The sequence below is a fragment of the Rhagoletis pomonella genome, unplaced genomic scaffold (genome assembly GCF_013731165.1).
Source record: "Rhagoletis pomonella isolate Grant_MI unplaced genomic scaffold, Rhpom_1.0 Rhpom_scaffold_00006, whole genome shotgun sequence".
In the NCBI taxonomy this organism is placed as follows: Eukaryota; Metazoa; Arthropoda; class Insecta; order Diptera; family Tephritidae; genus Rhagoletis; species Rhagoletis pomonella.
In genome coordinates this window covers 66620194-66633780 of record NW_023458560.1, presented here as the reverse complement: position 1 = coordinate 66633780, position 13587 = coordinate 66620194, and the positions used below count along the sequence as shown (strand labels likewise).

General features: G+C 32.9%; 1 protein-coding gene across 11 annotated transcripts; it reads right to left on the bottom strand.

Annotated features, from left to right (window-relative positions):
• Nucleotides 1-300: 300 nt before the first annotated feature.
• Nucleotides 301-12602, bottom strand: LOC118741149. 11 transcript variants are annotated; one of them, XR_004993242.1, is made up of 8 exons: nucleotides 12587-12602; nucleotides 12265-12406; nucleotides 12148-12198; nucleotides 11088-12083; nucleotides 10940-11018; nucleotides 7633-8080; nucleotides 819-935; nucleotides 301-569 (listed from the first exon to the last, which is right to left on the bottom strand). XR_004993242.1 is itself a non-coding variant. In XM_036473005.1 (6 exons), the coding sequence occupies exons 3-5, from the start codon at nucleotides 11814-11816 to the stop codon at nucleotides 8076-8078; spliced, it is 813 nt and encodes a 270-aa protein (XP_036328898.1). In that variant the 5' UTR covers nucleotides 11817-12083; nucleotides 12148-12198; nucleotides 12265-12552; the 3' UTR covers nucleotides 301-574; nucleotides 7633-8075. The 11 variants fall into 11 exon arrangements, 2 of the variants coding, with proteins under 2 accessions (XP_036328898.1, XP_036328897.1); XR_004993249.1 differs by lacking the exon at nucleotides 12587-12602 and having other exon boundaries at nucleotides 7633-7792; nucleotides 7953-8080; nucleotides 12265-12547; XR_004993245.1 differs by lacking the exon at nucleotides 12587-12602 and having other exon boundaries at nucleotides 11088-11892; nucleotides 11965-12083; nucleotides 12265-12546.
• Between the last annotated feature and the right edge of the window lie 985 nt (nucleotides 12603-13587).

Genomic DNA, 13587 nt, shown 5'->3' with positions numbered 1-13587 from the left:
GGTATTTAATGTTCGGCTCCGCCCGAACTTAGACTTTCTTACTTGTTTTAAGTTTATTTTATTTTAAGGTCTTGTTGTTTTTTTTTCAATTCATAAATACCCATTTTTTTATTTGTTCCTGTCTGCTGTTTTATATTTCATAACAATATAAAGTCACTACAACTATGGCTTATGTCAAATACCCTTATACAACTAAGAAGAAGATATTGTGTAATAAATACGATCCAAACATGATTGGTTTTTTTTTTGCTTATGTGCAAACTACTTTTTTTGCTTTTTTTACGTTTAAGTTTTTTATGATTTTTTTTTTTTTTTGCTTCCTTTCATAATTATTTTGTTGTTTTAAATAAACGCAATTTCTAGAAGTCGATGACATGAACGTCGGTTGGCTGGAATATTTTACTGAAGATGAACTGATGGATTGCTGACAGCTGCTGAAAATTTCCACTTTTACGCTTTTTAGTATATTTTTACTTTCCAAATAAATAGGTGTCTACAACAAGCACGCCGCAAGGTCACAGTGATGCTGATGGTAATTTGCTTACAATATTTTCCACGGGGCAGCAAGACTTTACTTGACATGAAAAAATAAAAATAAACAAATAAAAGAAAATAAATAAGCATTATAAACATCGCAATTGATTATGTTTTCAAAAAATTTAGACACAGCCAAAAATAATACTTAATACAATACAGCCATAAAATTTCACGTATGTACATAATGCAATCGTATTTATCGATTATGGCGTTCGCACTTGTTTGTAATTTAGCAAGATTTGCGCAAAAACTATTTGAATATTTCTCAATGAGTTATTTACAGTGAAACTCATCGATTTTGGTTTTGTTTTTTCTCTGTGAACAGCGAAAAATCGCTTTCCCATCGCAACAACCCAGCCGTATTGGCATCCCAGCGGCTGCTTAAATGTTGACGTCATCTATATGAGAAAATTTGAAATTAAAAATTATTTGTGAATGCCGTGAAATGTACGTATTTTTAAGCAGCAATAATAAACAAATATCTAACTATAATATAAACTTAGTAATTTTTATATATTGGTACTAATTCCAAAACTTCAAGTACATTTAACATTGTATATGTACCTTCTTATTTGCTCATTTACAGGCCTAATGCATCCATTTTCCATTCAGCCATATTCAGCCACAAAAAAAATTAAATTTATATTTTGCTGTCGACAGCAGACCAAATGTTTTATAGCACTTAGTACGACATTGAAATGGCGAAGAAAATGTGTGCTTTTAAATCACTTTTTGCATGGCGCTTCAAACTGTATTAATGTAAAAATTAATGGCCTACATGAAATGATTGGCAAAAGTCCATTAAACCACTTGAAATGGCAAACATATGGTAACTTTTAGAAGCAATATGCATTGCGTATATTTTTATACTAAAGGCCGGTATGCAGCTCTCAAGAAAAACAAAAACTTCATGCAAAATTACGTACAAGAAATGGCTAAGAATATTTCTTGTGTAAAATTTTCTTGAGACAGTACGCAGTTCTTAAGAAATTTGCTACGCTTTCTACTAAAGTTGTTTTGTGAAAAAAGAGCACAGCGCAACCCATGCTGGCAAGTTCGGACTAAAACCTGTGGAACTGTCAAACTACAATTTTACTCTCTCAAATGAGAGTAAAAGGAGAACAGATGCAGAAGTGCATAGGAACGCAAAAAGCACTATTTCCTGTAAAAACGTCAGTCGGTTTGTTTACATGTCATTTGTACAACACTGATTTAGCTGAAATATCACTAAATAATTATTAAAATCTATATATATTCAAACATTTCGTTCTTTACTTCCATTTTTTTTACAAATATAAGGTACTTTGCTTTCACCGCTGTTTGTTTTTGCTTGCACATGCAAATCAGCTGATCGTTTGACACTTTTCATGAACTTACAGGAAAAAAAATACGGACTAAATCCTGTAACTTCTGACTAGGAACAGTTGCTCAGTTACTCTCTCAAATGTGTTCCCACTTACAGGTTTTATGTCAATAGGAACGACTTCGTGTAAGTTCTGACTAAATCCTGTAAACCGGACTGCTATTGGAACAGACTAATTATTTCTTGAGGTAACAGCGAGGCAACAGGCTGGTGAAGTATCAGATGTCAAAATTCCTTGGGCACACCCACAAAATAACGGAGCTGCATACTGGCCTTAAGCAGTATGTAAGTAATTCAGTACGCCTCCCTTCACATTGGAGTGTGTTGCAATATCAGTTGGTTTCTTTCGGAAAATTTCAACTTTTTATTTTTTATTTGGTTACATGTCTATGAATTCTAGTCCCAACACAAAAGTAGATAATCTCGGATTGGTAAAATCAAAGTCTAAAACATTTTCGAAATAGTTGTATGCAGATAATATTCGGTTTTCAGGTTAGTTTGCATTATGAACCGTTCTAAGGAAACCCTGGAAACATCAAATCGACACAAATTACGCCTGCAACATAGAAGTGAATGCTCCGAAACCCAATACCCAATAAAAATTAGATAGCCTGGGGACAACTTCTGTTACATAAAGTTTGTAAACTAATTCGCCGACAGCTGGAGACATAAGATGCGAAAGGTTCAACAAAATTTAATGCGTGCAGAGCAAAACGTAGAAATACATTAATGTTAACTGTATGACTCGGTATCCGGATAAAAGCAGCATATTCCAATTAAGAACGCACAAACGCAGTAAATAATTAGTCTGTTCTATTGAACTTCGGACTAAAATCTGTGAAACTGTCAAACTACAATCCTACTCTCTCAAGTGAGAGTAAAAGGAGAACAGATGCAGAAGTGTTCAGGAATGCAAAAATCGCTTAAAATATGTCAAACAAAAGAGTCTTAAGAAATCTTTAGTTACTAACCATATTTTTGAGGTGTTTAAAGAGGGATGCCATCTGTTTAGAAAGTTATATTCAAATTATTTAATAAGCTATATTGAGAGGGTGGCCACATTTTTAAAAAATCAAAGTCAACTTAATTCATCAGTTAATTAAAATATGTACCATAATGTCATACGAAGGTAATTTAAGAAGGTTATAGCTTGAAACTGCGTTTGAAGAGAAAGTAGAATTTAATTAACTTATACGGAAATTATTTGAAATACGGGAGTCAAACGAAAAATTGTTATGAAATCTTTAGTTTGAACACTAGAAACATTATTGAGGTATTTTAAGAGAGAGTTGCCACCTGTTTAAAAAGTTCGATTGAAATTATTTTAAAAGCCAAGTTAATAATTAAAATATGGGTATCAGTCGAAATGGGCTTGAAAAGGCTTTTATTCTGTAGTATATTTTGGGGGTTGCCACATGTTTAAAAATCAGATTAAATTTAATTGATCAGTTATTTAAAATATTCATCACGATTCTAGGCGAGGAAATGTAGGAATGCTTTAGCTTGAAAATACTTTTTCGAGGGTTGAAAAGTCGAATTTGATTAACTTATATACAAATTATTTTAAATATTACAATGCGGGTGTCAAACTATAGAGTGCTAGGAAATCTTTGGAAGGAACAATCATAATGTTGTTAAATGGTTGCCACCTATTTAAAATTACGACTATTCAATATACTGCTGCTACTTGGGGGCACTGTTCTAAATGTTTCCACGGAAATAACATATCTTGGGGAAACTCTAATATTTACACTTAGAAAAAATATGTAATCAATTTTATTTTTGTTATGTTAACATCTAAAAAGATATTATTTTTGAATATTTAATCCTGGTAATTTTCTCTTCAAAATTTTGTATTTTTAGCGTTAAAATACGGTTTATTTATTCTCTAGCGTACATTTAGTATACATGCATACATATATCAATGTAAGCTACTGGACATTTATCTTAATTTTTGAAATTTCTACTTGACAATATATTGTGTCACTGTTTAAAATATGAAGCAATGCTATAAATACTACTCGAATAACATATAGAATATTAAATATAATTCCACACACAAAAAAATTTAAGTAGAAGGTGTGCTAAACCAAGCGAAAACAGCCGGCAAAAAAACACAAGTATTAAAAAATCAACAGAAAAGCTTTATATATACAGGAGTATCAAAAATAAATATACGCTGACGTTTGACCATTTTATATATTTATATATATATTTTCCATGCCAAATTTTTCTTATTTTTTTTATAAAAATATACTTCATACTACAGCAAAATCCACAAGAATCCTTTTTTTTTTATTTCATTCAGTAGTCAGGAAAATGCAAGAAATGTTCCTTAAAATTTTTAATTTTTCAATTCTTTTTCTCAGAGAAAAAATTCTCAAATATAAAAAATAATTTTAGCGACTTGAAATTTGCACCTGAATCTCAAATATTAAGAAAACGAATTGAAAATTTCTTGCATTTTAACAAGGCTCTGTATGAGATTGGAAAAGTTGGTTATTGTGGTTTTGCTGTTGAATGTACTATGTATATTTTGATAAAAAAATATGAAAAATTTAGTTTAGAAAATATAATTAAATAAAATCGTCAAAATGTCAGGGTATACCTATTTTTGACGCACACTGTATGTATGTATATAAATTGCAGTATTTTCAACAAAAAATAGTACAACATTTACGGTAAACTTGATGTTGAAAACACGAACATCTATACTGTCGTGAAAATATATACAACGAGGTGCAACAAAGTGACAATGGATGAATTCAAGCAGAGTTTACTTCTATTCGAAAGATGTGAAAAATATAAATTACATGTACATACATACATACATAAATATGCATCTACATATGTAATGTTTTTCCACACACGCGGCTATTGCTGTGCACGTATCACTCAGAAAGTTGACAAATTTTGTATCGAAAATGCTGTTGAAAGTATTTTGGCAAACCCACGGAACGCTCGTTCGCAACAGTGTTGGGAATCGATGCACGCTTTCACACTTTTTATATAGAATACATATGTATGTTCTTAGATATTTTTCTCGATACTGCGCTAGTATTGGTACATGGATATTTAGAGGAAAAATGGCTCATTAAATTTGTTGATTTATAAAAATAAAGAAGTGATATACTTATTTGATGGCATATCTTAAAAAATGTCCCAACGCATAGATACTAACGAACCGCCTGTTTCAAAAAAGCAAACAAGAAATACTAGAATTTTGGCAGACCTCGCATGAAAATCTCATAAAATATGTACATCCATCATACATACATACATATGTATGTATCTATCTAAGTATTTGCATATATTTTCATGTATGTTTTTTGGAAAGTGAAAACGTTCCAATTCCTGATTTCGATTCGATACGCGAATGAATATCTCAATAAAAATGCGCAAAGGAGCTTTATTTTTAGTTGTCGAAATTCAAAAATTGCATCTTTGATGTTGCGAATGACGCTAATTAAGCTATATTGCATCAGCGATAGCAGCAATAACAATTTCTATCTCTTCCATATATTCAGACTCGATTTTCTCAATGAAAACTTCATCATGGCCGCATACAAATTTGTAAGCTTTAAATTTTATGATAACATCTGCGTCTTCCAAGAACGGAGACAGTAGCGATAGCTTTCCTAATTACATGACTAGTCGAATTTTTCGAAGTAAAGGAGGAGGCTAGATGTTCCACTAAGTCGGCGATTTCGTCTGCTCAGGAACCGTAACAGTTACAACTTTTATTAAAAAAATCGCTCTTTAACAATTATTTTTTTACTTTTATTTAATTACTTCTTAAATAACCGTTATTTCTGACTTTTAATTCACAAATCCAAAATAACAATTATTTTTGATTTCGATCTAAATAATCTGCAAATAACAGTTATTTTTGATTTTTAAATTATGTATCTTAGATAACAGTTATCGGAGACTTTTATTTATAAAAGTCATAAATAAAAATCAGTCACTGGCCTTTATTGTTTAAATCATACTTATAAAAGTCATTTGTATAAGTTGTAGTAAACTTTTGTTTCCAACACCTTCTAAACTGCGAAAAATGTTAATGACTTTTATACGAATGATTTAAAAAATAAAAGACGGTGACTGATTTAGATTGATGGCATTTAAAAGTAAAAGTCACTGACTAATTTTTATTGATGACTTTTATAAATAAAAGTCTTCAATAACTGTTATCTAAGACATATAATATAAAAATCAAAAATAATTGTTATTTTGAATTTATAATATAAAAATTATAATTGTTATTTTTTTTTAGTTTTGCATAAAACTTGCAAATAAAAATTTATTTTCAAATTTGAGTCTAGGTGAAAAAAATCGATTAGTATGTATTACTTAGTTGTAGAACATTTTCTTCATAGTAAATTTTTCCATGAGAGTTTTCATCAATAACTGTTATGTTCGGTCCCTGCATCTGCTTTATAATTCACCTGTATGACTTACGGCAATTCTTAGTCAGCATGGAGGGCAGCCTTTTATTTGTCTGTGACCTTATCAATTACTACCACCCCATCTTGAAAGACACAGTCAGCAGCCAACTTCCAGCCATCTGTGTATACATGCACGAATAGTCTCCACCTTTAATTTGGGACCTGAGTTGGATTTCACCAGCGGATAAAAAACATACTGTCAAATTCAATGGTTTGTTTATTTTTTGTATAAAATATGAGCAATTCTTGAAAGAACCCTGGGAAGGCTACACGCTTGGGCTCAGAGAAGCGGCCTAAATGTGAACCCAGCCAAAACAGAACTTATCCTATTTGCAAACAGAAACAAAATACCACAATTCAAACTACCGTGGCTGGACCGCAAGACACACGTTAGCGCAAAGTACCTTGGAGTCGCGCTGGAGTCCAAAGTATCTTGGAAAATCAATGTCGAATTTTATAGGCAGAAGGCCTACATAGCTTACTATACTTTCAAGACAATCTTCCGCAGAAAATGGGGACTAAAACCTAAGCTTGTGATGTGGATAGCTTACTATACTTTCAAGACAATCTTCCGCAGAAAATGGGGACTAAAACCTAAGCTTGTGATGTGGATATATACCGCGACCATTAGACCAATCCTAATGAACGGCGCCATGGTCTGATGGCCCGGACTAAGCGAAAATTCATATAATGTCTGCAAACTAAAAAGCATACAAAGGCAGCAAGCTAGGGGTGAGCAGCGCTAAATGCTCTCGTCAATTTAATGCCTATTGATATCCACCTGAAATAAGTTTGGACTTCAGCTCCAAAACACTCTGTCTAAGTTATCATCGGATGATTTAAAGAGTCTTTTTCACAATATCATAGGCGAATAGAAAAGTCCGGACGGAGTCTTTTGCTGATTATCTGAGGGAGCTTTCTCCGAAATCACTCATCAAGGGAGTCCTAAAGGCACACTTTTTTCATATATATTGATAAGGCACTTTTCTTCAGCGGATATGCTCCTTAGGGACTCTTTTCGGAACCTCCCCACGAGAATAAGCGCTCCGCACAGGGAGTCCTAATTGTGCACCGTGCGGACTCCGCTGGTTGGCTGGGGTATTCGCTAAATTGTGTTAAATCGAAATTAGGTTAGTTCTGGCAGCACTAGGATCTTGGTCAAATAGCAGAGGTGCCGCTTTCAAGGCAGTTCCATAAAGTCTTTGAATTTTAGTATGGTGTAGTAATTTAAGAGAATAACAATAAACAAAATATTTATTTAGTAAATAAAAATATATCACTTACCTCATTTTCTATCCAAGCGAATTCTTTAATTTTTTTTTTGCATTTACGAATTCGTTGACTTAATGTTATTTGGAATTGATTTTTCGCGCATTCATTCTATCATGTAAGACGATGATGTTGTTGTTGTTGTTGTTGTTGTTGCCAGATTTCATGTTGACATCTTTGATGTACATAAATAAATATTTCCAAACTATGACATTTGATGATGATAAATAAAAAAAACTAACAAAAAGTACCCCAAAACACAGGATTTGTGTGTGTGTGTGTGTGTTTCTATGGGGTATATTAAAGTTTAAAACATGAAAATCATGTCTAAGTACATAGTTAGAGTTTTAGAAAACCGCTTCATAGAAAGCCCACAGTAAACCCAACAAGAAGACCAGGATAAGGAAGGTGGTGAACAGACTCTTGGCTTCATTCATTTTGTTGCTGTTGTTGGTTGTTTAAGCTATATGGGGCAAAGTGAAATATAAATAAAAAAATATGTTAAAGTTGTACGGAAAATAGTTTTGATTTTTTTTTTAACTATGTAATATCCATGGCTGAGTGGAAGATCGACCTATCGCGGCAGCCGTTCGAAAATGGTCTATCTCAGAAAACTTTTCAAGAACGCCCTACTTCAGAATTCGATTGAAGAGCGCCCTATCTCACAATTCACAAATGTGCTGAGATAGGACGTTTTTGGATCGGCAGCAGAGATAGAGCATTTTTGAACCAAATTTTCTGATAGGGCGTTCTTCAACCAAATTCTGAAGTAGGGCACTGTTCACAAATTTTCTGAGATGGGGCGTTTTCGAACTCGCTACCGCAATAGGTCGATCTTCCACTCAGCCATCGATATTTAGTCTTTTTAAGCTGTTTTTAATAGGTAATAGAAGAAGAGGTAACAAATAGCTTTGGAATTTTTAAGGCGATTTTTGACACAGTTTTTTCGATCTTTTTTTTTGCTTTTCTTAGTTTTTGCTATTATGTCCTTAAATATGTATGTATATTTGTTTGAATCTATGTATGTATGTATGCAGTATATATATGTTATTTTATAAGCTGTTTTTTTATACTATTTAGCAATCACGCACCGTTGACTGTAAATGAGTTAACTGTTCGGAGCACACCGTTCGTACCGAATGCCTTTGAAAAACTGGCATTCGCATCTGCAAGAATTCTCCAGAAAGACCAGGCCGGTCAATTAGCATCGCACAGCGCCGCACGGAATTGTATCGGAATTGAATGAAAAGTGTGCCGGCAGCAGAATGAATAACATACGAACATACATACAATTGCATAGCCATACATACCACTGGCGGTCATTAGAATAGACTCGCCTTACTTTGAAGAGTTTTGGCTATATTCTGAATAAAAAGTTTAAAAATTTGGTGCAAATTTGTCGATTGTTTATAATTTTTGTATAAAGTTTGAAAAGGGGATTTATATGGTATTTGTTGTATAGCTAGCCAGGCTTTTATAAAAAAAAAAATATTAAACATAAAATAAACCATGGAAATGGCATGGATGGCATGGAATTGCTTGGTTTGGTTTTGTGTAGGCGCGAGAGATCTTCATACTGTACACCAGGGATGGAAAATTAATTTTCCAAATTGTACCTAATATGACAAGAAGATTGTACTAAAAAGCGGACAAATGTACCTAAAAAAAGAAGACACTTTTATATGTACATATGTATGTATATACAACCTTTATTGAAAAAAAAACACATTGCAAGTGTTAACGCGTATAGTTATATACACAGTTATTTGTACTATTCCATTTTTGTACTTTGTATTGCATAGTTTTGTAAACATAAAATTAAATAACTTAGATAAAATACGTTATTTTACGCTATGCGTTTTATATATGTACCTTAGGATGGTCCAAAAAAATTTAGAGTCGGAATTTTAATACTCTCACCCCAAGGATTGTTCTATACCGAAAAAATATGCACCTGCTTTTTATATTGAAATCAAAAAATATTTTGAGGTAGCTTAAAGCGCTCAGAGTTCTTCACATATATTATATTAGGGAAGCAACAATTTTTCGTAGCAATGATAGCAAATATATATATATTTTTAGATCTGTAACCTCTGTTTCTCTTCAGGAGACGTCAAAAAATACTCCGGATTGTTTATATATTTTTTAATATTAACGATTCTTTATGGGTCCCCTATGGTGGAATCTATAAATAATAGTTAATATTAAAAAAAATATTAAATTAATAATTCGGTATTATTTTTTGAAGTCTCCTGAACGGAAACAGAGGTTACTGATCTAAAAATATATATGTATTTTCTATCATCGCTACGAAAAATTGTTTTTCCCAATATAATATACGTGTAAAACTTTGAGCGCTTTGAGCGACCTCAAAATATTTTTTGATTTCAATAAAAAAAGCTGGTGCATATTTTTTTCGGTATAGAACTTAGTCAATTAATTCATTTTCATTAAGGTTTTTATTTTGAAGACGGTAGCCGAGTAAAGTCTCCACTTTCAAATCAAAACAAGAACTTTCATTGCATCTAATTAAGTCCTTTGTTTGTATTAATGCGGCACATGTGCCTAGCGCCAGTTTATTTCTACACTTTGTTTTAACTAGGTTCTGAATTGAAAAAATTCTCTCAATACAAGCAGAGGAGTGTGGTAAAGCAAGCAAACCCTGAACAACGCGAAATATATTTGAAAATACTGGCTGATTTAGTTCATTTTTTATTCTGCCGACTTCAGTCCAAAATTCAGATACAGGAAGGTTTTCGATTTTTTTAATTTCTGCATAATCGGCCAATGCTCGATACTCGGTGTTAATTTGTTCAGCTTTTTTTTAATTCAGTTTCGGGAAACAATTTTAAAATCAGTGGTAAAATGCTATTAATATTACCAGATAGTACTTCCTTCGGCGCAATTGACGGTAAGAGTTTTAAAATTTCATTATTAAAATCTATTCTTTTTCTTAAATCATCGCAAAATTTAATATAAAATTTCAAAATGTTATTTTTAAATTGAAAAATTTCCGATGCTGTTAGGTTTTGGTCAGTGTAAAACAGCTCAGTTTCCGTTCCACAAAAAATGTTTTCAATAGGTATGTGGTTGGCTAAATTCAATGAATATATTGAATTGGTACAAATATTTTCTTTCGCTATAAAATTGCGGCATATTTGATTAAAAAGAAATGTCAAGCGGGGATATAAAACATGAATGTGTGACTCTTCCGCTTGCATTTCTATGTTAACAGTGTTTATAACTTTAAGAACGTACGACAAGAAATAGAAGTACAGTTTTATATTAGAATCTGAAAGGGTACTTGCAATAAACTTATTACTTTCATTGCCAAATCCTGCTTCGAAATTGCATAAATATTGTAAAGTACTCCACTTCTCCAATATCCGTTCAACTACAATCTGAAATCATAATGTAATACTTCAAATAAAAAAATGTATTGAACAACTATTATTAAAAAGAAAATTTACCTGCCGCGAAAGCCATCGTGTTGAACTAAATCGCAAAATCTTATGAACCGCACTTCCAAAATCTTCTTGAAAATTTTCAAACTCTATTTTTCTACTAGCGCTATGACAGAAGTGGTGATTTATAGAGCGAATTAACTTTTCTATTTCTTGTGGAAGAACTGATGCAGCTGCCTCGGACGATAGATTAAGGTTGTGGCATACATCGCCAATAACAAAGATTTTAGGGCAAATTTCTTTTAATTTTGCTTGGACGCCATTTCGTTTGCCCATCATGACACCGCAGTTATCTGCCGTAAATCCCAATAGATTGCTCAACGGAATATCATGATCATTCAAAACTTTTAAAAGGGCATTGAAAATTCCGGCGGAAGAAGAATCAGACACTTGAACAAAGTCCAAAAATCTATCTCTACATTTGTTCGTAAAAACTCTAATAATAACTGCTAAGTTTTTGTCCATAGAAATGTCAGTGCTTTCATCAATGATCACGGAGTAATATGGTTGTTTTGTTATTTCAGAAATTTGTCTGCAGTTTTCAGGACCAGTGACTGACTTTATAATATTTTGACCCTTATGTCTATTTATGCTCAGGTTTGAAATTATGCGTGAATCTTTTACCGTTTTAATACATTTTGCCAAATGGTCCAAAGCAGTAAATAGCAAATTGTGCTCAGCAACGAACATACACAAACGAATCTCCATTGCCTTTGCTGAGCGACTTAATTCCATTTCCTCGCTATTCGGCTTAGTAAAACTCGAAATTTTTAAGGTTGCTTTAGCAATATTAGCATTTTTTTATGGAGGTCTGAATTTGAATGCCGATCGATGTGAAACATATTGCCGTAAATTGGAACACCGCATATCATGCACCTCTTACCTTGCTTTGCGGTAGAGTCTTCTTGGAGCCAATTGTACTTAGATGCCCACTCCCTCTTAAATTTGATCTCATACTTTTACTTTTTCGCCACGGAAACTACGTTGCTTTCTTCGTTATTGCTTAAATATGAGAAAAATGCTATTGGTAAATTTTTTTGCGCTAGTTGAACTTTGTCACACTTACTTCTCATCATTGCCTGCAGCTGCATTTTCACGTTTCTTGCGAACAATCCAACTGAAAATAGTATAAACTTCGTCAAAAATGAAATAGTTTGTATTAAAAAAACGGTTTGAAACTTACTTATCCATTGCAGTTTCTCTAATTTGTCGGCTTTCATTAATTATTCATTCAAATTGCGCGCACATAAAGGCTAGTTACTTCTTCGTTTCACATATCTCGTTCACAATGACATGCTATTAAATGTTTCATTCCCAATGGCACACTATCAAAAAGTTCTATGTTTTAATATGTTTAACCAAAATCCACTTGGCAAAAGAAAATCGGCATACAAATTTCCTTGACAAATAATTTGGCCAAACTTAAAATGTACTTAAAATGGAACCAATGTACCGAATGTACTTTCATGTTGAAAAAGAGCCGAAAAAAGTACAATTGTACCTACTTTTCCATCACTGCTGTACACCTATGTATGTAGTTGGATTTGGAATTGGAATTTTAAAATTAATAGGAAAATCATAATTTTTTTTTTATTATCTGTTGGCAGTTTTGCTTCATTTGGCATTTATGACAAAAACAACAACTCGTTTTGCAAAACTACATTACGCTAGAGATTATACAATATTTCGGAGAAAAAGTCCCGTTATGCGAAAAAAATATTGCAAAAAAATGTTCGCTTTGCACATATATGTATGTGCAAGTTTTCAGGTACGTATGTTTATTAAAACTCCGAAATAAATATATTATCATTAATTCTAAACTCATCAAGGTTCACAAGGCGACAACGCTGCCATCCCGTCTACTAAAACACTGCAAACACTTCTTCATGTAGACCTTTCGGAAAGCTTCAGGCCAGCGATAATACACAGTCAGAAAGGAAATACAGCACTCGATCATACCAGCATTCTAACAAGTATCCTGATACTCTTACGTCTCCAGATTACACACCACGGCCTTTCGAGCTCGAAAACAAGTTCTCCACTGGTAAAATAAATCTTCAGCCGTCTACACATATGGCTCTAGACAAAATCTAAGAGTAGATAGTGGGTTACATTCGAAGGGCCTTTCACTAGTCCTTTGTTTTTGGTCGCCACACCACTGCCGTATCTTGGCTTGTCGAATCTTCGCTTAATCTGCCTTCAGTAACCATAGACTCCGATAGTCAAGTAGCTATTAAGTCACTGGAATGCTGTGAAACCACGAAAAAAATTGCGATAGATTGTAGAAAAGTCCTCAACGTGTTGGCTGCAAAGTCGGGCACAACTCGGATGTTTATATATCTGTGGCATTTTTAACCGACTTCCAAAAAAGGAGGAGGTTATCGGAATATATATATATTTTTTTTAAGTATGTTACCGCATAACTTTGGACCACGTCAACCGATTTCGATAATTATTTTTGCATCGGAAAGGTAGTGTCTCAAAGGTGGTCTAGTTTCGATCCGAT